Genomic DNA, 25017 nt, shown 5'->3' with positions numbered 1-25017 from the left:
TAGAGTCACCATTTTTAAATCAATATCGCAATTTAAGAGTGAAATTTTAAAATCACAAGAGCTGCAACTTTTTAAAATCATAGTCTAGATAGATAGATAGATAGATAGATAGATAGATAGATAGATAGTTAATGGTAATAGTAATAAATCAATAAATTAAAAATAAATAAATGTAAGTAGTCTGATTATAAATAGCAATAAAAGTAAATTAAAATAACAGCAAAATAAATAAAAACAATAACAAAAATAAAAATAATTATAAACACCAGCCTTCCAAATAAATGTAAACAACAGATATGAGACGTTACAGATACAGATATGATACATTGTCAACAACATTGTCTTAAGTTTGAAATTTAACTCAGTTAGACCAATCAGAGGCAACCAAATCTCCATGTGTTGTGACAGCCTGGGGCACCACATTCAGGGTTTGTGGACAAAAAACAGGCCTGAACCTGAATTTATAGCAGTACATTGCAACTTAACTTGCACTGATATATATTTTTTCCCCAAATTGTTCAGGCCTGCCTTGAGGCTACTGAAACTGAGCTCAGTATTGAAGCTCAGTACTCAAACGCTGAATGATTTTCTTGTATATCTGCAGAAAATAACATTCTCAGTATGAAAAATAAGCTAATATTTGATAGCATACCAAGTAATAACACAATAAGTCAGAAAGTAAGGCTTAGATAAAGCTTTATTTGTGCAGCTTTGGACTATCTGTCTAATAAAGTAAAGATGAAGATGTCTACAACACAAATATAGCCATTCTATTTACTACTACTGCTATTTAAAAGCACCAGTGAACTTATATGTCTTTTTTAAAATAGATTGTATGCTAATACCAAATGTCTCTGGCCTCAGGCAGTGATGAACATCCATGAACATTTCATGCAATAGTTTTTAGAGGTGGATGTCTGGTTCCCATCACCACCACTGTAAACAATTCTGAGTCACTAAGTTACTTCAGAACCCAGCATTTCACACCAAACCGCTCTAACCATTAAATTATACAGACATTTTGAAAAATTGGCAGAACTGCCCTTTAACATCACGATTTTCAGCTGCAGTGATAATGTTTTACCAGAAGGGGGCAGCAGAGAGTGGAACACCTGCTCAGTACTTAAGAAAGGAGCGCTGTCTGTATGCAGCCCTGCCCTCAGCTCCCAATTAAGAAGTAAAATGGGCGGGGACAAAGTCCTGCCAGCATGTAGCCCCGCCCACAAGCCCAGTTTGAGAGGGTCTTCGGAGAGGGCGTCCTTCAGAAGCGCCTCCACTGACGGTCACTCCCCGGCAGCAGCGTGGTGGGACAGCAGCGCCTTCACGATGGGACTCACCAGTGACCCACACTTCCAGAAACTGGAGCAATGGTACAAAGCCAACGCTGCCAGCCTCAACATGAGGCAGATGTTCAAGGCTGACCAGCAGAGGTTCAGCAAGTTCAGGTAACTTCACTTCTTACTTACAGATTCGAAGGGGAGGTCCACCAATTTGTCAAAATTTCAGCACATTTAAATCAAAGAGTGATTCAGAGTGGTTTGGTGTGAAATGGTTCAGATGTCTTTACAGTGGTGGTGATAGGAACCAGGGGGCACCATGACTACAACACAAATATAGACATTTTATTTACTATCCAGAACCACCAGTGAACCTACACGAGTCTTCTGAGTTTATATGGAATGTTGATGATGGAAAATAGTGGAAAACTTTTTGGGGTCTATTTTTTTTATAATGTCCTGCATGTATTTTACATTTTAATTTTTCAGATCAAAGCCTTATTTTAAAAGTACCACAAAACAATGTCTGAGGCATCAGGCAGTGTTTTCATTACCATTTCGTGTAATAACTTTCTTTCTGAGGGAGCTTTTAGAGGTGGACGTCTGGTTCCTATCACCACCACTGTGAACAATTCTGACTCTAGAACAGAGCATTTCACACCAAACCACTCTGAATGACTCTGTTTATACCTTAACTATTTAATTATGCAGGAATTCCGAAAATACAGTGGAGTTCCCCTTTAAAGGTCTAGACTGTACAGTGATCAGTAGGGGTGTAACGATACGATCGATTCTGACCAGTGCATCAGTTCTAAAGGTGATAAATCCATACATTCTATCGTGAAACCACACAGTGTTGCCGTCCTGACAAAACCATATTAAAAATAGAGGAAATTTTCCAATTTTATTTTAAAAAATTTTGGAGCATTTTTATTGGTCCGTTCATCACAAAGCACTCACATAATGTAAAGAGCAGCTGCTGCGCTCATAAGGTGTAGAAAAATAAATGTATGCAGGGAAACCGCTGAGAGTGATGGTGATCATTCAAGCCGAGTTTGATAAATGTTTTATATTATATCTGATATACAAAAGTTTGTGCACCCACATATTTTGTTGATTGTCTAAGTGAAAGTGTTTCTCTGCAGAGAACAAACTTCTGCACATTTTAATCCCTTAATAAGCCATGGGCCCTCTGGCAGGCCCAAAACTTTATTACAGCTTTATTACACACGTCTATAACCTCAGAATAGCTTAGGTTTGCATTTAAGTCCCTGTAGTTACTGAATAATATGCCTTTGTATGATAAAAACCTGAATTGTTAAGTGGTTAATGCACAGTCGCTGTTTATTTGCTATTTTTGATATTATTTAACATTTTAGGGAAAAATAAGGCATAAAATGCCTGTTCAAAGGATATAGCACATTTTATAGTGCTTTCTATTTTTTTTATTCAACTAATAAATAAATGTGTGCGCTAACATTAGCAGAAATGCCATATTTAAGTTTGTTTGTGTTGAATTGTTTTCAGTAAATCAACAAAAACAAGTAATTTAACCAGTGGCGTCCAAACTCTTTAGGTGGAGCTTAATAGTCCAAATAGTCCAAATGTCAGATTTGTTTTCTGGTTACAAAGATTATGTTGTGCTAAAGCTTTAATGACAGTGTAAGATATGTTGGTGGCAATGTAATGACAGTGTAAGCTATAATGACAGTGTATTGACTGTGTGAGATATAAATGTAATACAGTAAGCGTTCCTACTGTACTACAGCGTGAGGCCACCAAGCAGTTGCATGTGCTATTTATTGACATGCAGCAGATATTATGCAACTCTGAGAGCTGAAAGGCTTCTGTTTAATGGCTGCTCATGTATGTGTAAGTTGAAGGCCATAAATATACAGGCTAAACAGGAGCACTTTAAAAAAATCACAGTAAAATTACAGCAAATTACTGGCAACTACTTTTACACCATGTCAAGGTTTTGTGAATTTGCAGAAAAATACTGCATGTTCCCTGTGGAGGATGTGTAACTTATTTTCACGTAGAAAATTAACAAAACATGTCATTTGACCCGGGGTGTTACCTACACACACACATTTTCCAAACCGCTTATCTTTCTGCGTCACGGATCTACCAACCTATCGTTTTCAAAATGTTCTTTCTGTGTTTAATGCTCACTTTTGTAGGAGCTTCTTTGGCATATCTATCAGCAGGCACTGGCATGTATCTGCATTGGTGATCATTTTCACCCCTTTGCAACTTATTAAAGGCCGCATATCGTGGAAAACCAGAAGATCCTTGCTATTTTTAAATAAAAGTATGATAAAACTTTCAAAATATATCATTCAGTTGCCATTTTTGGAAACTAAGCTGCAAAAGCAGGCCATTTTGAATTCAGGGTTTTTGTGATGTCACAAAAACCAACACATTGACATCTATCCACCTGTTCAGCCTATAGTCGTTTATCTCCTCCTATTCATGCTGAAGCTATAAGGAGTGTTTTAAGCCCGGACATCTTTTTCTTTAAGACGTCATCAGTCATAAAGGCACAGTAGTAAATGTTTTATTTAATTCTAAAGGATAAATAGAGGCTGGAAAATGGTCATGCAAACACAAAAAAACATGAAGATTGGCAGTTTTTGGCACATATAACCTTAAACATCATGAGTGGAGCTCAGAGGGAAAAATAAAATACAAGAAAAATGCAGCATATTTGCCTTTTAACCTCAAGAAGAAAGGCTTTCCTCATTCTTATCTAGGTTAATATTATGCCCCTCATATGTAGTTCAGATGGCGGCCTGTCCAGGGTGTTTCCTCCTACATATGTGTGTATACACATTTCTGTAAAAACAGAAAGCAGTGATCTGCAAATACACTTTTTTTGTATGTGTATCATTCTGTAATTGATGCCTGCAACACATCCCAATGTTGGCATAGGGGCAATTTAAGACTAGGAACAGGACCAGGTTAAATTTTCAGAAAACATTTTAAAATTGGGTATAAAAGAAGCATCTACGGAAGGCCCAGTCCTTTGTGACCAAGCATGTGTCCAGGCTCACCGCTTTGCAAAAAATGCATCAGCAAATAATCCAACTGTTTAAGAACAACATTCACAACTCAGTGAGTGTTCACAAGGATGTTAAGTGTTTCAGTGTTTATGGTATATAACATCAAAAGTTTCATGGGATCAAGAAAAATCTCTGTGCGTAAAGGCAAAAAACACAAATAAATGGCTGTGACCTTTGATCCCTTAGACAGCACAGCATGAAAAACCAGTATGCATCAGTGATGTATATCACCTCATGGGCTCAGGAATACGTTGACAAACCGCTGTCAATAGATACTGTTCATCGCCGCATCCACAAATACAAGTTAAGACTGTACTATGCACAGTAGAAGCCATATTTCATCAGCATCCAGAAACGCTGCCGACTTCTCTGGGCTCAAGCTCATCTGTAAAGGACTGATGCACAGTGGAAGTTTCATATTGTTTATGGAAATAATGGACATTGTGTTCTCTAGTCAAAAGAAGTGTGTATACACACACACACACACACACACTGTACAGTTTAGTTGAAATAACTTTATATACATTTCTTCACTTTTGTTTGTCCCTGTACAAACAGCCTAACACTGAAAACAGATGATGGGGACATTCTTCTGGACTACTCCAAGAACCTCATCAACGAGGAGGTTGTGAAGATGCTGATTGAGCTGGTAATGACCTGGCAGAGCTACAGTAAAGTATTATAAGAAAAATAGTTTAGAGAATACAACAGGATAAGCTGTAAAGCATCAGTGTGGGGGACCCAATGTCCAGCATAGCTTAATGTTTGATGTCCCTCTGCTCCAACACATCGGCTGATGTCAGTCTATGCTGGACAGTGGCTCCCCAGGCCTGCAGATGAAAGATTCTTCTGTTCTGGACTTTAAAGAAGCAGATAGTTCTTATATTCGTTTGTTTTGTTTTTGTTTCCAGGCGAAGTCCAGGGGTGTGGAGGCTGCTCGAGATAGGATGTTCTCCGGCGAGAAGATCAACTTTACTGAGGTTTAAAGACATTTCATTCAGATTGCTGGATTGCAGAGAAACGAGGGTAGCCCCGCCCCCAAATTCCTCCAATCTGTGATATTTGAAGCTCATAAAATACATTCTGTGGTTTAATTGAAGCTTGTAACAGACATTAGCATATATTAGATCTTGTATGTTTTAGCTTCACCGTCTTTCAGTAAAAGGTTCTGGCTTAGAGCTGCCGCTGTTTTCCATTCCTAACAACCAACTGAAACCGACTGTGCTGATGTGCTGCTGTGTCTTCTCAGGGTCGTGCTGTGCTCCATGTCGCTCTGAGAAACCGCTCCAACATCCCCATCAACGTGGACGGCAAGGACGTCATGCCAGAGGTCAACAAGGTCCTGGAGAAAATGAAGGGCTTTTGCCACGTGAGTGACATTTACTGCATATACAGAGGAAATGTATGACGTTATATTGACTGGAATGAACCGTATGAAACTTACAAAGACAGTTTCAGTGACTCTGAAAGACATCGACGCATATATTACATTACACACATAAATACACGATTACATCAAAACACAGCCACTGTTTTTCCTGGACACAGATTAAACCTTTTCAGTGGCTTAATCTTAATCCATTCCCTTTCTGTCCATTCTGTACCTTTTCTTTATTTTCATATTCATGATCTTTCTTTTCCTTTCCTTTCCTTTCCTTTCCTTTCTTTGCTCTTTCTTTTCCTTTTCTTTAATTTCTTTTCTTCGCACCTTCCTTTCCTTTCCTTTCCTTTCCTTGCCCTTTCCTTTCCTTTTTTCCTTTCCTTTCCTTTTCCTTTCCTTTCCTTTCCTTTCCTTTCCTTTCCTTTCCCCTCCTTTCCTTTCCTTTCTCTTTCTTTTCCTTTCCTTTCCTTTCCTTTCCTTTCTCTTTCTTTTTCTTGCCCTTTCCTTTCCTTTCCTTTCCTTTCCTTTCCTTTCCTTTTTTCCTTTCCTTTTCTTTCCTTTCCTTTCCTTTCCTTTCCTGTCCTTTCTCTTTCCTTTCCTTTCCTTTCCTTTTCCTTTCCTTTCCTTTCCTTTCCTTTTTTCCTTTCCTTTCTTTCCTTTCCTTTCCTTTCCTTTCCTTTCCTGTCCTTTCTCTTTCCTTTCCTTTCCTTTTCCTTTCCTTTCCTTTCCTTTCCTTTCTCTTTCTTTTCTTTTCCTTTCCTTTCCTTTCCTTTCCTTTCCTTTCCTTTCCCTTCCTTTCCTTTCTCTTTCTTTTCCTTTCCTTTCCTTTCCTATCCTTTCCCTTCCTTTCCTTTCCTTTCTCTTTCTTTTCCTTGCCCTTTCCTTTCCTTTTTTCCTTTCCTTTCCTTTCCTTTCCTTTCCTAGCTTTCTTTCCTGTCCTGTCCTGAATGTCGGTGTAATGTAATTCTACATGTTTAAACTACTTACACCCAATGCCGTGCAAAGTTTTAGCTACATAACATCACCTTTTTTCTTTGAATGTCATCATAAAAATCATAAAAAGGGGCCGTACATTGTCTAACCGTTCGTTGAGATGTTCGTCTGTTCATACAGGGCGTGTAGAATTTCTCCATGTGTGTTTTTTTTCGTATTTCAGAAAGTGCGCAGTGGGGAGTGGAAAGGCTACACAGGGAAATCCATCACTGACGTAGTGAACGTGGGCATCGGGGGCTCCGACCTGGTAGGGGAAAATATCCACTTCATCATCCAGACATATTTACAGCACAGTTTCCCTCCCTTTCATGTCCTTTCTTTTACTTCCCTTTAATTTCCTTTACTTCCTCTCCTCTTTTCTTTCCTTTCCTTTTTGTTTACCTCCCTTTACTTCATTATTAACTGACATCTACCAGCTCATTATCTGCACTATCAGCATTTGTTTAGTATTCGTTTAGAACAGAACTGGGCTCTGACTCCGGCTGCTCTGTGTTGGTTAGGGCCCTCTGATGGTGACCGAGGCGCTGAAGCCGTACTCTAAGGGGGGTCCGAGGGTCTGGTTTGTCTCCAACATCGATGGAACTCACATTGCCAAGACACTGGCAGAGCTGAACGCTGAGACCACACTCTTCATCGTCGCCTCTAAGGTATCTACAGCTGGAATAACGCGGCTCAGTGAGGCGTGTCTGTTTGAACAGGGACCCGTGCTCTTTAGGATGAAGTGATGCGGCAAATGGAAAGATCTGGAATTCATGCTGTTCATTCATTCAATTCATGCACTTTTGCAAGAAATATTTGCCTCCAAAATAATTATCTCTAATAAAATAATAATCGCTAATAATGAAGTTAGTAAAGGTCAAAGGTGGGAGTATGTAAATGAAGTGGTTCTGGGGATTATTTTGGGTTGTTAGCCATGTTAAAAATGTAGGCAAAATATTAATTTAAACTGAAGTTGTTTTTGGAATGAATGCTGTAACAATATTTTAGAGAGAAATGTCCAAAGGTATGTAGACACCTATTCTACTTAGCCGTTTCAGCTAACTAGCCAAATCCATTGCTAATAAGAAAACAAAAACAAAGTTTCCATAAACAGATGTTTGCAGTAGAATAGGTCATACTGATGAGGTCAGTGTGGCACTGTCATAGGATGCCACCTTTCCAACAAATCAGTTTGTCAAATATCTGCCCTGCTACAGCTGCCCTAGTCAACTGTAAGTCAGCCATACAAGCTCACAGAACAGGACTGGCAAGTGCTAAAGTGCATAATGTGTAAACATTGTTGAATTCCATACTGTCTCTGGAAAAGCATCCGCACAAGATCTCTTTGTCTGGAGCTTTATGAATTGACCACAGTAGCAGAGCAGCTGAAAATCACCATGCGCAAAACCAAGCGTCAGCTGAAGTGACCTATACTGGACTCTGCAGCAGCGAAAAACACGTTCTGTGGAGTGATGAATCATGCTTCACCATTAGACACTGAATTTCCAAGGCATGTAAACATGACGTAGTGGTATTATTGAATGCCATATAGACAGTACACAGGCATCATGTACAACCCCATTTCCAAAAAAGTTGGGACGCTGTGCAGAATGTAAATAAAAATAGGATGCAATGATATGCAAATCTTGTAAACCATATTTGTGAAGGAAAATACTACAAAGACAACAAATCAAATGTTGAAACTGAGAAATTTTATTGGTTTTTGAAAAATATATGCCCATTTTGAATTTGATGCCAGCAACATGTTGGTATCAAAAAGCTGTGACGGGGGCCTGTTTACCACTGTTTTTTTGAAAGTCATATGTTTTCCCATTCTTGTTTGATATAGGATTTCAGCTGCTCAGCAGTTCAGAGTGTCCTTTCTCGTTTTTTTCATTTCATAATGTGCCAAATGTTTTCAGTGGTGACCGGTCTGAACTGCGGGCAGGTCAGTTTAGCACCCGGACTCTTTTAATACGGAGCAATGCTGCTGTAATACATGCAGAGTGTGGTTTTACATTGTCTTGCTGAAATAATCAAGACCTTCCCTGAAAAAGACGACGTCTGGATGGCAGCATATGTTGACAAAACATGTATATATCATTCAGCATTGCCATGCCATGTGCACTAATGCTCCCCATACCATCATGAATACAGGCTTTTGAACTGTGCATTGATAAGCTGAGTGGTCTTTAGCCCAGAGGACACAGTGTCCATGATTTCCAAAAAGAATTTCAGTTGTTGATTTGTCGGACCACAGGACAATTTTCCACTTCACCTCAGTCCATTTTAAATGAGCTCAGGCCCAGAGAAGGTGGCAGCATTTCTGGATCCTGTTTAAGTACAGTTTCTTCTTTGCATTTTAGAGTTTTAACTTGCATTTGTGGATGCAGTGATGAACTGTTTTCACAGACAGTGGTTTTCAGAAGTGTTTCTGAGCCCATGCAGTGATTTCCACTACAGAATCATGTCTGTTTATTGCAGTGTCACCTTAGGGCCCAAAGATCACAGCCAGCAAATACTGGTTTTTGGCTTTGTCCCTTACGTACAGAGATTTCTCCAGATTCTCTGAGTCTTTTAATGATATTCTGTACTGTAGATGATGAAAAGCAAAAGTTCTTTGCTGTTTTATGTTAAGAAACGTTATTCTTAAATTGTTGCACTATTTGCCTGCACAGTCTTTCACAGAGTGGTGAACCCCTCCTCATCTTTCCTTCTGAAAGACTCCGCCTCTCTGAGATGCTCTTTTTATACCCAATCATGTTACTGACGTGTTGCCAATCAACCACCAGGTGTTTTTTTTTAGCATTACACAACTTTACCAGCCTTTTGTTGCCCCGTCCCAACTTTTTTGGAACGTGTTGTTGGCATCAAATTCAAAATGGGCAATTATTTTTCAATAAACAATACAATTTCTCAGATTCAACATTTGATATGTTGTCTCTGTACTATTTTCATTGAAATATAGGGTTTAAAAGATTTGCACATCATTGCATTTTGTTTTTATTTGCATTTTGCACAGCATCCCAGCTTTTTTGGAGATGGGGTTGCGTATTAAAGCAGCAGTAAAATCAGAGAAGTGGATTTGAAAATGTTCAAGTTTGAAAAATGTTCTCCTTTGTCCGAATCTGTCCATCACAGCACTATTATTCAATCATTGCCATCTGTTAGGTCAGCTCGCTCTTCCCTCCAAGTGCATTCATGACCAGCTAGTCATGATGTGATGACTAACATTGGGGAAATAATAGGGTAGAAACTTCCAAAAGCAAGAAATATATTAGTTCAGTTTGACTAACATTTGGAAAGATAACAGTGCAAAATCCCCCCAAATCCCCCAAAAAGCATGAGAATTACTGTGAATTACTCTCTAATAGTTCAGCAGGTACTGTTATGTCAGTGAGTGCTCTCTGCTCTAAAATCATAGTTTGCACTGAATAAATTGTGATTCTATCTGCTAACAAATCCTTTTTCTTCTGTATCTCAGACTTTCACCACCCAAGAGACCATCACCAACGCAGAGTCTGCCAAAGAGTGGTTCCTGCAGGCTGCCAAAGATGTAAGCCCTGAGTCCTGGACGCGGTCTGTTAGGCTGGTTATGATAATATGCACTTGATGCCGCTGATAGAGGATTTATTGAGTTCTTCCATGAAAAAAGGGATCGAATGAGAACATCATTTCCATGTATATGTATTGTCTCTCAGTTTACTTACTTCTGGCAATAATTGTGTTCATGTAATATATGTTATTAGTGTATATATATATATATATATATATATTATTTTTTTAATGTGAGCAAGCAAATATGAAAAACTAAGCAAGAGACACTTTGAGGTTAGTCAGTTATATTTAGCAAATATTTAATATTTTCCCTTTTTTTCTCAGAAAGCTGCTGTTGCCAAGCATTTCGTAGCTCTCTCCACCAATGCTGTAAGTTCATTCACTTTTAAAATGGATGCTTTGAGTGAAATTTGTGCCAGTGTGCGCCCCTCAAACTGAATTATGTCATTTATATAACTCAGCGTCATAGTAACTAAATAATCCAGCAGTTACAGACTAATTCACAGTAGTTACAGAATTACTAGTAATAGTAGTTACTGAGTACTTCTGACTAGTTACAGAATAATTCACAGGTGTCACGTAATAATTCATACTGGTTACTAAAATAATAGCAGTTAGAGAATACTTTATAATAGTTACTGTATAATTCACAGTGGTTACTGAAAGATTCCATAGTAGTTACTGAATAATTTGTAGTGGTTACCAAATAATTTGCAGCGGTTACAGACTAATTCATAGTGGTTACTGAATCAATAGCAGTTACTAAATACTTCTTAGTAGTTACTGAATAATTCATAGTAGTTATGGACTAATGTATAGTAGCTATCGAATAATTCATAGTAGTTATGGATTAATTTATAGCAACTATTGAATAATTTATAGTAGTTATGGACTAATTCATAGTAGCTATTGAATAATTCATAGTAGTTATGGATTAATTCATAGTAGATATTGAATAATTAAGTAGTTATGGAGTAATTTATAGTAGGTATTGAATAATTAATTAGTTATGGACTAATTCATAGTAGCTATTGAATAATTCATAGTAGTTATGGATTAATTTATAGCAACTATTGAATAATTTATAGTAGTTATGGATTCATTCATAGCAACTACCGAATAATTCATAGTAATTATGGACCAAGTTATAGTAAGTATCTAATAACTAGTTTCTGAGTAGTTACTGAATAATTTATAATAGTTATAGGAAGATTCTGATTTCATAGTAGATATTGAATAGTTCATAGCGGTTAATCACTAATTCAAAGTAGTGACAGAATTAATGAATTACTTACTGAATACTTCTTAGTAGTTACAGAATAATTTACAGATGTTACATAATAATTCATAGTGGTTACTGAAATCATAGTAGCTGAGGAATACTTCATAGTAGTTCCTTTATAATTCATAGTAGTTGCTGAAGAATTTGTAATAGTTACCATATAATTCATAGAGGTTATAAGCTAATTCATAGTATTTAAAAATTAATAGTTACTGAATAATTTATAACAATTATTGAATAATTGATGGGAGATACAGAGAACATTAAGGCAGCAGTTTAAAGGATTGATTTCTTTTATGTCTCCTTTTATCCTCCAGCCCAAAGTGAAGGACTTCGGCATCGACCCGGAGAACATGTTCGAGTTCTGGGATGTGAGTTTGTGTCTGTGATGTGGTCGTATCACTGTGTGGAGTGTCTGAGCTGCTGCTGAAGAGCTCAGACAGAGGCTATTATTAGTCTGGTCGTTTGACCTGTGAAGTAGGTGGCTGGATGCACACACCAGCAGCTGCAGGGTAACCAGAGTCTCCTCTCATAGCGCTGCCCTACGCACAGCTGATATAAATACAGCACAACCTTTATCCTGCACAGAGGTCACCTGAACGCCAAAGGTCAGCAGACTGGGTACAGTCACATTGTTGATATTTAAAGGGTGAGGTGTGGACCGTGCCCTTTATGATGGAGGCCATCTGAGAAAAGGAGTGAACAGTGTACATGCAGTCCGTCACACAGCAGTTATGAACTGGAAGCACGATTGGGAAGGTTAAGGCTGCTTTTTACTGGTTGCATTTTGAGTTGCATGCAACTTAATTTCTGTGCAACTGGACAATTATATTCAAGAACAGTTGCAATGCATCCGATTACTCCACTGATTAGCATTGATGTCACATCATTCGCACTATATAAAGTCATCTGTGACGTGTTTTTTTACATTCGCGCAAAATGGAAAACGGAATGAAAAAGCCATTCAGGAGGATCTACTTTTCAACCAGTAAACCATCTTGTTTGATTTTCTTAAACACTGATCCAGTGCAGTCGTTTGAAATAATATTATCTGCGTTTTGATTGGCTGTTTCACAAAACTTGTTTCACAAAGCTGAGATAGGGGCTGAGTTGCATGTGCAACTTTACATTGTGCAACTCAAGTGCAATCAAGTTGCATGAAAGTTTCACCAGCCTTATATGTCTGCAGTTCTAATCATCCTTATTATTTAACTGCAATTACATACATAACATTAATTAATCATATTTTCATTCCAATTAGTTTACCGCCTGCATCAAAAATTCGAGTCCACACTGACATCGTTCCTGTTTGTTTCAACGTCGAAGAACAATATGACAAAAATGTAAAGGGCAGTTTTGCTTTGGGTCTTGTTTATACTGAAGAGGCCTGAAAAGCAGTAGATAAAGCTCATGTATAAGCTCATGTCCCATCTTCGTCCACAGCTCACTGCACATGGAATGTCCTGCGAGCGAGGAGATTAGCCACACAGGACTCAATTAGAGGCTGGAGGCCCCAGCAGGCCGAACTGAGCCAGACTGTAAAAACTAGAAGAGTCTTTACGGCGCAGAGTTAGTTTGGTGCACAGTTGTTCTTCTAAGATTTCTTTGGGGACTGTTTTGTAATGCCCTGCATGTTCATCACCTCTACGAATGTATTTTAATAAATATATATGAGGCCAAAGTATCGTACAACTTATTATATTATTATATTGCATTATAACATAACAGTAGTAGTTACTGAATAATTCATAGTAGTTGCCAAATAATTCATAGTGGTTACTGGATACTTTGTAGGAGTTATTGAATAATCCATAGTAGATACTGAATAAAGTCATATCTCTTCAACTATTATAAAACAATATCTTTGTAACCATGTCATCTATACCTTAATGTGATGTAGCTTTTAGAGACATTAAATGTTTCAGACGTCTGGTTCCTATCAACACCACTATTTCACATCATGACCTCTTAATTAGGATGTATACATTTAATGCATACATATAAATAACTGTACACACTTAAAATGATGGTTCTTCAAGGGTTCTTTGGTAAAGAAAATAGTTCTACATAGAACCATGAACACTCAAAGAACCCTTTACATGATTAAAGGGTTCTTCGCATGGTTAAATGGTTCTTTAGACTGACGGAAAATGTACTGTAGATGGTTCTATATAAAACCTTTTTGAAAAGGGTTCAATGTAGCAATAAAAACGGTTCTTCTATTGTAACAAGCCTGACATCATAACAATAGAAGAACCTTTTTTGGTGCTATACAGAACGCTTTTTCAAAAAGGTTCTATATAGAACCATCTACAGCAAAATTCTCCATCAGTCTGAAAAACCATTTAACCATGCAAAGAACCCTTTAATCATGTAAAGGGTTCTTTGAGTGTTCATGGTTCTATACAGAACCATTTTCTTTGTGTGTAGTTAACATCCTGTATAGAGTGATATAAAGAGTGATTATAAAGTGATATAAGGTTAATACAAAAAGGAAAAACTTTTACACCAGCAAGTGTTTTACTCACCACATGGTCACATTTATACATAAACATCGCACAAACATGAGTTTAAAAAAATAACCCCAAACGTTTTCCACATAATGCATGTTTATACAAAATGAACATAATAGTTGAGCAGCAATACTGTATCCTCTCAGTGGTCAGTTTTAACATATATACTGCATAAGCAGCTTTTACATTTTAACACTGCACTCTTATCAGTTTTCACTGATATACATTGAAGGTCACACTCACTGATACTGATATAGCACTCATTTTAATGTATAAGCACTCATTGCTTCACCCTCTGTAAAAATTTGAATTTATACATTTAAGATGCGTACATCTTAAGCATATATGTCTTAATAACTTTAGTTATTAACTTAAATTTACCATAAAATTACAGTGATTTGCTGGCAGTAGAGTTGCCAGTAAAGTACTGCATATTTACAATAAATAATATGAGCATAGATACAGTAAAGTACTGTAAAATATTTACAGTAATAGCCTGTTTAAGGGAACTCTGCTGCCAGTAAATTACTGTAAATTGCATTGTCTGGTATGTTACTGTAAAGCAATGCACTATTCTAAATGCCAGTCCTTTACAGTATGATTGTGTAAACAGTATTTTACTGTAAAAAAATGTAAATTTACAGCCATTTTGTGTATGTTTGTGTATTTGGGGCCCTCTCTGGTGGAACTATGTAATTGCAACCAGTTTCCAGAACATTCTTGTAACTGTAAAGTCAGTTGCACTGCAAAACCACTGTGCAAATTCATCCATCAAACTGGAGTTGCTGTTTTGAAGTATTCTCCTTGTTCAACAACTCAGAGTGACAGGTGGATATAGCGTTAGGAATGTAGCCCAAGGATTCTTATTAATATATCAGTGGCGTTCATGTCTGCATAAGGAATCGCTTCATTGCTGTTCGGTGTGAAGGGCGGTGGTGTTATCCACTATGCTGTCATTACATTCACACCCACCAGCAGTGCTATCTATCAAAAAACCTGGGATTTTAAGGGGTTAACAGTAAAATTTAACCATAAGTGGCCCTGAAATGCTGAAAGTAGCAAAATAGTTTATCACCAGAAGTCATGCCGAGGAAAGGCACAGCACAGCAGAGGTGCTGCCTACAACTACAAATCAGGCTTAAATCCCAGTTGATCCAAGTCTTGAGTGTCATAACGAATGGATTTGCCTTCAGTGTTTTTGTTTAAGCCAGTCTTTCACTGTCGTTAAGTGATGTAACTGCCATCTGCATCTCCATATGACTGGCATTACTGAGTAGCTGGTACTGTAATCTCTACAGCTAGCAGTGCAGAGCGGCCTGTGGCTCTAACAGATGGAGATGATGAGTGAGGAGAGACTCAGGGAAAAACGAGTAAGATGGTTAATGTTCAAAAGTGCTCTAAAAGAGACAAAGCGAAAGGAAAGACTGGAGCTTTTTCTACTGAAGAAAATAGCAGTGGTTGCATTTTTTGTTAGTTATTCAGAATTACATGAGTACTGGTTTTATGGTTTTGAACTGTTTTCCAGTGGGTTGGTGGACGCTACTCCTTATGGTCAGCAATCGGACTGTCCATTGCTTTGCACATTGGTAAGTCATGATAGTTATTATTGTTTGTATTCCTATTTAAATGAAAGTAAGATTTGCATGAAGTTACCTGATTGACTGCAATTTAAGCTCCGGGGCCTTTTCTTTCTCAGGCTACGAGAACTTTGAAAAGCTGTTAGCTGGAGCGCACTGGTTGGTAGGTGTTCATACTTCTATAAATTGGACATATAGAGTATATAACAGGTCATAACTGCAGATGTATGTTTACCATTATTCTATATCATTGAGGATCCTTAAGGACCTGATTGGCAGCCTCTGTTTTCCCCCACTCTGTGCAGGACACTCATTTCCGCACGGCTCCGCTGGACCAGAACGCTCCCGTTCTGTTGGCCATGCTGGGTATCTGGTACATCAACTTCTTTCAGGCGGAGACCCACTGCCTGCTGCCCTATGACCAGTACATGCACCGCTTCGCTGCCTACTTCCAGCAGGTGGGCATCCTCCGAGGCCTTCACATCTCAGGGAATACAAAAGAGATTACTCAGTTCACTCAGCTCCCCCTCTTACCCTAAATGTCGTCGATCATCTACAACATATTTTCCACTGGAGCTACGAGGCTAATGTGGCTAACAAGTAATAGAAGCTCTTACACTGAGCGGCATGCTAACTGCAAGCCTAAAGCATCGTACATTTGCCTCAGACTGTGTCGAACACCTCCCTACAGTCTGAAAGCAAGTGTGTGATGATTTAGGCCTGCTCTTAGCACGATGCTAACTGGTGATCATAGGCTTTTATTACATGTTAGTTACATTAGCCTTGTAGCTCCAGTGCAAAAATAAAGGAGCTTCAGACACCAAATATCCTCCCTGATCAACTACATTTGCGCTAAATGGAAAACTGTAAAGTAGTTTTTGGCCAAATTATTGCTTTATTTGGATTTATCTACCAAAGGTGGCCACAATTCATTTTTACATGACCATTTTTCAGCCTCTCTTTATCCCTGAGAATTAAAACAGGCTGTTTTTGTTATCGTGCCTTTAAGACTGATATATGTAAATGACCTCAGTTCTAATTGGCTGTGCTTTGTCAAAGAGCACTCTGGGCTGAAACACTTTTTATAACCTCAGTGTGAGTGGGCGGAGCTAAACTGCTGCAGGCTTAGGTGTATACGTAAATGCATTAGCTTTCATGACGTCACAAAAACAACAATTTCAATACAGGCTGTTGAGCTTAGTTTCCATATACAAACTCTATGAAACGGTACATTTTGAAAATTTAACAACGTTTTACTTAAAACATTAAACTATTATTTCAAAAAAAAGGAAGATTTGTTTTCCCGTGATACAGGCTACTTGAGATGAGACCTAAAATCGGGCAGGTTATGTAAAGATAGCAGAGAATACTGTTGATATTCAGTATTCATGTTTCGTCTAGGGTGACATGGAGTCCAATGGGAAGTACATTACCAATCATGGCACCCGTGTGAACCACCACACCGGACCCATCGTCTGGGGGGAGCCTGGAACTAATGGACAGCACGCCTTCTACCAGCTCATCCACCAAGGTAACTAGGATTCCTAGCGCCATCTTAGGGGCTGTTCCGTTACTTTCTTAGCTCAAGTAAAGGGTGTTGGAGGCTTCGGTGAAGCAAGGGCCCGAGCAAGCACCAGTGTCCACTTCAGCAGTTTCCCTTTTCAAACCTGAAAATAATGTCCAACAAAGCTGTTTGCAAACCATAGCAGGAAACTACTTTAAAATGCTTAACTTTTCAAAACTATAGCATTCAATATGCTAAGCTTCAAGTTATAAACTACTCCACCTGTTACACATGACTGCTGCTCATCACTTTACTCTGCTATCTGAATCGTTAGCATGCTAAAGGCTAAAAAGCTAACAACAACAAAAAAAGCCACTACAGCACGGTTCTAGTCCAGACAAATAATAATTCACACACCCACCTGCTAGAAAAACCAGCACAGACCAGCAAAACCGGCATATGTTGTGTGTTGGATGCTAGTGTGCTGGTCAACCAATATGGCCACGCTGGGTTGTCCAGCTAAACCGGCATAAACCAGCATAGACCAGCTTACACCAGCATAGAATACAGGCTGGTCTTTGCTGTATTTTTCAACAGGGACGTAATGCACGTTATGTCCAGTTTTGCATGGCTGGCCGATTAGCTCACTGAGGATAGCCTCTCTGTTAAAAAACAGCACTGACCAGCATGTACGCTGGTTTAAGGTGGACTGATGCTGGTTTAGCTTGTCACCCAGTGGGGTCATGCTAGTTGACCAGCATGCCAGCATCCAAAACACAACATATGCTGGTTCTGCTGTTGACCAGCCATGCTGGTCTATGATGGTGAGTGATTTCATTAAATAATCCGCTCCACACTGTCCCCTCCTTTCCTTCTTCTGCAAGTGACCACTGGTCTAACGTGCATGTGATGCCCATCCGAGTGGTGAGTCGAAGTGAGCAAGAGCAAATTAAAAAGGAACTGAAAAAGGGCGTTAGCATACGTCATTCAACTATTTTTGGAGGACACATTTGATTTTGACCATTTTTGTCTACGGCACAAAATAAATGGCATTTTTGAAAACTGCACCTGTCAGTTAATGGCTAATCCCCGGTATCACTGACATTTGTGAAGTTTGTCAATGACGTGTTTGTTAAGTAGATGTAATAGGAATATTGCTATATACATGCTACCTGCATGCTAACACTCCTGCATACGGATTTGGCACTGTAAGACTGGCAGCCTCACTAAAATACCCTGCAGAAAACCTGCTAGTTAAGCTGCTTTGGCAGTGGTATGCTACAGTTTAACTAGCTGGTGTTGCTATGTAATAGTGTTGATGTAGCATTTAGTTATAGCAGTAGTCTTTCACATAAATCAATGCGCAGGAGTTTTAGCATGTATGTAGCTTTAGTCCTATTTTGACTACTAAGGCCTCATAATTCAGTCGATACTGGGACATTCAGGGGAGAAAGGTGCGCAGGCTGAATGCCACAGACCGACTGCATATGATTACACAGACAGCGGTTGAGCTAATCTGAGATTACCAGATCAGCCAAATCTGAACCGACACCTCTGAATCTCTCCCAGCGTGTACAGCTCTTCCACAACATATGTTCTGTTTGCACCCCGTTCTATATTCATCTAGAAGTGGTGCACGTATTCATGTATGTGAGCTCATCCTTCTGTCTCCGCGGTAGGAACCCGTATGGTCCCTGCTGATTTCCTCATCCCAGCCCAGACTCAACACCCAGTCAGGAACAACCTGCACCATAAGGTACCACTCACAAATAATATTCACTCTGTTCTGGGATGCATTCGATATTTCAGTGCTACTGCAACACCGTGTGCTGTGAATCAGGTTAAAAAGAGTGGAATCAGAGTTTTCCAAAACATGAAGCCAATTTGGTTGAAGATAAATGCTTAAAGTTATTCTGATATGCAAGTCCTGTGTTATTTTAACTAATTAGTAGGAAAGAAAATTTATGTTAGTTGTGTCCAGAATGAATAGAGTTACAGATGATACTAAAGTGACTGAGAAAGCTGCATAGCAACAAGACTGAAGTTAACTAAAATGAAGATCCGGATTGCAATATACAAAATTACAGTATATTTATTATTCAGTAACTTTTTATTTAAAGAAAAGCAAAATATTGAATGAAATGTTGTTTGAATAAAATACTGATTAATATGACCAGAAGGGGTGCAATCACACTAGGGCCCATTGCAAGGGGGGGCCGGTCTTTATCAGGCCCCTCGTATAGATACTGACACCCATTACTACCCAAAGAGTCTTGCTATGCCTCTAATCTGGGTCATTATGTCTATGTGTAGATCCTGACTGCCAACTTCCTGGCCCAGACGGAAGCTCTGATGAAAGGAAAGACGACGGAGGAGGCGAAGAAGGAGCTGGAGGCTGCAGGACTGAGTGGAGAGAAACTGGAGAAGATCCTGCCACACAAAGTGAGAAACCACCTGGAATAAGACAGCGTGTGCTGCCACCTACTGCTAGAACTAATCATGACACTTACACTGCCCTCTGCTAGTGATACTAATACTGACTATTAATCATGATACTCATACTGCCTTCTACTGGTGATACTAATACTGCCCCCTACTGGTGATACTAATACTGGCCATTAATCATGGTACTTATACTGCCCCCTACTGGTGAACCACTGTTCTATTAAAGGGCCCATATCATGGAAAAGTGAATTTACCCTTTTGTTCTTGAAGAGTTTGATTCAATATGTAAACATTAAGTTTTCAAATGAACCCTAGTATGAAAACTAAGCTGGAATAACAGCTCATAATTCTGTGATGTCACAAGAACCAGCATATTTACACAGATGCGCCAGTTCAGCCTACAGCAGTTTAGAGTGAAGTTATAAGGAGTGTTTCAGCCTGGACTGCTTTGGACAGGGCACCCAATCAGAACAGAGGTCATTTACATACATTAGTCTTAAAGGCACAGTAACAAAATCAGCCTATTTCATTCTAAAGGATAAACAAAGGTTGGAAATTGACCATGTAAAAGATGAAAGTAATAAGTGGACCTCATAGAACAAAATAAAATAGGCAAATATAGGAAATGTATGAAAATGTGAAAGTGAGTGGGCTAAAGATACAATAACAAAATTCATTTTACTGGTTTAACCTAATTTATTATCTCTCTGTTTGAAGGTATTCCAAGGAAATAAGCCGACAAATTCTATCGTCTTCAAGAAGTTGACACCGTACACTCTCGGAGTGCTTATTGGTGAGGTTTGGTTGCCTACAAAGCTTTGCCTCAGGGGTGAATAACCCTGTTTCTGGAGATCCATCCTACTGAGCTTAGTTCCGGTCCTAATTTCACACACCTGATCCAGATGAAATATTTATTTAATAAAGATTTTCAGATGTGCTGTATCAGGGCTGGAGCTACGTCCCTTCAGGATCTCCGTCTCTGTTTTAGAGAATTTTCTGTCTGTGAAGGTGCAAAACATTGTTGTCTCCATGTGTCTGTTTCTGCAGCCCTGTATGAACATAAGATCTTCCTCCAGGGGGTCATATGGGAGATCAACAGCTTTGACCAGTGGGGGTGAGTACAGTGGACTCAGCCTGTAGTTGTTCTCTAATAAGAACAAGAAAACAGTCAGGTATAATTTAAAGCGACAGGTCAGCAAAATGGTCAAGTTAGTTCAAATGTAATCAATAAACAAAAGTAATTACTGAACAACTCGACACACTTTGAGGTGTGTGATGATTTAGGTACGCAGTTAGCGCAATGCTAACTGGTGTACATAAACATTCATTACTCGTTAGCTTACATTACCTTTGTAGTTCCATTGCAAAACTAAAGCAAACCAAACATCTCTTGGCTGATCGACTACAAATCTGATTTCTCATCAATCTTTCGCTTTAAAAGATCATCTAAAATCTATTTCTGTTACAGTTTGTGCTGCACTGTTCAATTTCATCTGGTTCAACTCAGATCACTGACTAACTGGCCCTTGAACGGTGCATGTTTTTTTCTTAATTAAACACTCATAGTTGGCCTCATAGGAGGCTTACATGCAAAGTTTGTGCACCCCTGGTCAAATGACATTTTGTTGATTTATACAAGTTCACGTCCTCTACAGAGAACACACTTCTGCACATTTTGATGCATGGTTACTGTTTATTTGCTGAATTTAACATATGGAGAAAAACGAAATATGGACTGTGCAAGAGTCACTGTTTCACACCTTTATGTTAAACTCAGTCAAATACAGAGAGTGGCACTAAAATTAGCAGAAAAAATACCATATTTAAGCAGGGCTGAACGATTTGGGGAAAATATCAAATTGCGATTTTTCTGACCAATATTGTGATTTGAATGTAGTCATTTTCTACAAATTAATTTCCAGGCCTGTTTTCTTTGGCCAAGAGGAGCAGAACATCCACTTTCTCTGGCATGAAGCTTGAACACTGAGTGCGTCAGACCACCAGTTAGTTGGATGGTTGTGATGTCACATATACAAAACATGGGTGTTCTGTTGTCCCTCTGATTGGTCCAGCTCATCTACAGGCAGTTCACAAGCTCTGTGTTTTAGTTTTTCCCATTTCAAAGACAACATTGTTGATGATGTATTATATAATAAAATCTGCAGCACTTGCAATTTGAAAATTGCACTCTTTCAAATTGCATTTTTGATTTAAAAAACGATTTTTCAGCCGTCTATTTAAACTATTTAGACGTTTAACCAATTTTTTTTTTTACTTCAACCTGTCACGATTCTTCTGCATATGGCTGTGTGAAGATAATTTTCACGGCCAAATTCAACTGCATTCCCACTATGTTGATGTACAGTGTACAATCATGCTTCTCTCTCTCCTTCCCTCTCTCTCTGTCTCTCTTCTTCTCTCTCTTCTCACCCCCCCCTCTCTCCCTCTCACTCTTTCTCATTCTCTCTCTCACCCCCCCCTCCCTCTGTCTCCCTCTATCTCCCTCTATCTCTCTCTCTCTCTGTGCAGGGTGGAGCTTGGGAAGCAGCTGGCCAAGAAGATCGAACCCGAACTGCAGGACAAGACTGAGGTCAGCTCCCATGACTCCTCCACGAACGGCCTCATCAATTTCATCAAGAAGAACTTTGCTTAAACACATACGCATACACCCCAAAACATGCTTCACAGGCCCCCTGCGCTGACCCCCCCCCCGCCCTGCGGCCCCCTGGGACATCTGGAACCTTCTAGCACTTTCTGTCCAAAACCACCCAGCCTGAATACTCTGAAAGTGGTGCTGCTTTGCCTTGCACAAATTCCGTGCATATGCATATCAAAATTAAAATCACACACCTAAGGCTTCCGCTGCACCACACAAACACTAAAAATGCAGTTTTGTCAATTTTGGTCTCTCAGTGCTCATCTGTGTTTTGGGACGGCGCTGTTATAGAAGAATCATGAGTATTTGTTAACAAATCTGTATCAGATCTGACTGGGGTAGAATATGAGCCAAGCTCATAAACCCACGCCTGTACTTTCCAAATGATAATACACGTCATGTCGATTATTATTTGCTAGTTTTACAGCTGATAAAATATAATCTTGCCTTGTACAACAATTTCTGTAAAATAGCAAATCTAAATAAAGCATGTTCTGGCTTGGACTGGCTTCATGGCTACCCAAGACGATTTACATTAAGGTTATCAGGTGCCCCCACTCCACCCCCCATTTTTAAATAGCCCATTGTCTTGGTCTGTAACTCCACCCATTACTGTGTAAAAGACAGAAACATTAAGAGCGCAGTAAACAGTAAAACGTCTGTATCTAAATCGTCACAAGTGACTGAAATAACACATTTAGTGAAAAACTGTACTGAACACTATTGTGTTTGTATGTTTGTCTTGGCCTTGTTCCTCACGACTAGTTGGGTTAAATTTACTCAATTTGAATGTGTTCATTATTCCCACATGAATAAAGTAAGTTACATCATTACATCTGTTGTCTTTCAGGTTACTTATATTTGGCAGTAACTGTTATGTAATACGTTTTATTCGTTTAAATATTTAGATTAGATTTAGACAGTTACGATCTTCAGATCATGTGTATTTCTCTTTTTAAATGTTTGGATTTGAATGTTTAGGTGGGTCACTATTCAGCTGTATATCAGTGTAGTCTGACTCATGCATCATCAAATCACTGTGTTCAGTTTTAGCTGCAACAGTGCAACAGATATTGTTGCTGTCATGCAAAAACCTGGTATCTGCATTTTCATCGGCTTGTAAGTTTTATTTATATTGCGTAATTAAAAATCTCAAGTTACTCTTTACACTGTGTTAAAATTTCAAGATAAATAGACCAAAATGGTCCAAAATATATTTTTACATAAACAGTATGGATACAAATACAAATAGACACATTTGAATCAAGTACATTCAGTATATCACTTTATTCAGTTCACCAAGCGAGAAGGTACTGAGCCCTGCTGGTGACATCCTGTACAAATAAAAATAATGTGTGGCCATGCAGTATTAACACGTGGGAATGAGATCCTAATGCGAGGCCTTACAACTTAAGGCATGGTAACGAGAACATGCCTTATTAAGAAGTGGTCAAGGCCTAATTATCTCGTTTCCACGCCTTACTGTTGTTGCCACGCATTAGGATCTCATTCCCACGTGTTAATACGGCATGGCCACACATTATTTTTATTCATACAGGATGTCACCAGCAGGGCTCCATAAAAAGGTAACCATAAGACACTTACAGAAAAAGCGATAAACATTTCTTTTTCACTCATTTGCAATCTGCTCCTAAATGAAGTGGCTTACATTGGTTTTTTTGGGAAAGGCCAAAATGTTGAACTGTTAAAAATAAATATTTGGCACTTTATACCACACGACCGGTTTGTCCCTTTTTTGTGTTAAATGGGGAACGCCATCGAAAATTCTGCATTATTTAAACACTGAAAAGTAAAGATGTCTTTACAGTGGTGGTGACAGGAACCAGGGGTCGCCGTGACTACAACACAAATATAGACATCTTATTTACTATCCAGAACCACCAGTGAACCTACACGAGTCTTCTGAGCTCTTATATGGAATGTTGATGATGGTTAAAGGGTTAAATCCGACTATTTTGCTTTATAACACCCTCCACTATGAATGAAGAAGAAAAAAACAAAACATTTTAGGCCAAAACCTTCTCAAAACTAACATAAAACAATGTCTCAGCCATCAGCAGTCATAATTTTCAGTGAGGGAGCTTTTAGAGGCATTAAACTCATCATACGTCTGGTTCCTAAAGAGAACCACTCAGAATGCCATCGTTCACATTTTATCCCTCCGAAATTCTTCTTGCCTGTGTGTATTTTCTTGTACTGCAGTCAGTTACACCTCAGCTCTTGGGGGGAAAAAATTCCAAATTTGAACACCAGGTGTCGCCAAGTCTGTTTCCTGGACAGTTGGTCAGCTTTGCTGAATTCCCAGTGCTTCTTCTATGGAACATAAGGTCAAAGGTCAGCTCTGTTGCATCCTTCTCAAACCCCTAAGCTCCACTGTGTCACAGTGCATCCTCAGAGAGAGGAAAATGGACACCAAACACTTGTGGAAAACATCCCACAGTCAGAGTAAGCCAGGGCTGGACTCTCGTATGACTCAGGCTGAACAGCTCAATTGAATAAAGGCTGTTCTAGTGGAGCCTACAGACACCTATAACCCCCAGGCAGATTACACAGAGCTATAAAGTGAGACTAATGGCAGACAAAAGCTTTTATTTCTTCATCATTTTTTACTTCTGAGGTGTACGGAGGCTCCCGGGTGCAGAGAGAAACCCGAACCTCTGCGAGACTGGCTTAGGGAGCCTGTTGCCTGGCAACGAGCCTCTTTTACTTCAAACCCAACCAAGCCGGAGTTATTTTCAGGCCTGGTTTCACGAGCATATTAAATGA

General features: G+C 39.0%; 1 protein-coding gene across 1 annotated transcript; it reads left to right on the top strand.

Moving 5' to 3' along the window:
* The first annotated feature begins 1242 nt into the window (after window positions 1-1242).
* Window positions 1243-23063, top strand: gpib (glucose-6-phosphate isomerase b). The gene is made up of 18 exons (XM_036584918.1): window positions 1243-1445; window positions 4901-4991; window positions 5254-5322; window positions 5592-5711; window positions 6880-6963; window positions 7217-7363; window positions 10180-10251; window positions 10578-10622; window positions 11853-11906; window positions 15574-15634; window positions 15745-15788; window positions 15931-16083; window positions 17027-17156; window positions 18809-18885; window positions 19443-19571; window positions 20292-20367; window positions 20622-20688; window positions 22104-23063. Exons 1-18 carry the CDS (start codon window positions 1327-1329, stop codon window positions 22225-22227), a joined length of 1662 nt encoding a protein of 553 aa, XP_036440811.1. The 5' UTR covers window positions 1243-1326; the 3' UTR covers window positions 22228-23063.
* The last annotated feature ends 1954 nt before the right edge of the window (window positions 23064-25017 follow it).

Source organism: Colossoma macropomum, unplaced genomic scaffold (assembly GCF_904425465.1).
Source record: "Colossoma macropomum unplaced genomic scaffold, Colossoma_macropomum, whole genome shotgun sequence".
Taxonomy (NCBI): domain Eukaryota; kingdom Metazoa; phylum Chordata; class Actinopteri; order Characiformes; family Serrasalmidae; genus Colossoma; species Colossoma macropomum.
This window is presented reverse-complemented; position numbering and strand designations above follow the sequence as displayed.

Bases quoted from the DNA above. Each gene is read 5' to 3' on its own strand.
- gpib (XM_036584918.1), top strand. From the start codon at position 1,327: ATGGGACTCACCAGTGACCCACACTTCCAGAAACTGGAGCAATGGTAC. The intron at 10,623-11,852 runs GTAAGTTCATTC...TTTATCCTCCAG, and splicing joins TAGCTCTCTCCACCAATGCT to CCCAAAGTGAAGGACTTCGG. The intron at 20,368-20,621 runs GTGAGGTTTGGT...CTGTTTCTGCAG, and splicing joins CACTCTCGGAGTGCTTATTG to CCCTGTATGAACATAAGATC.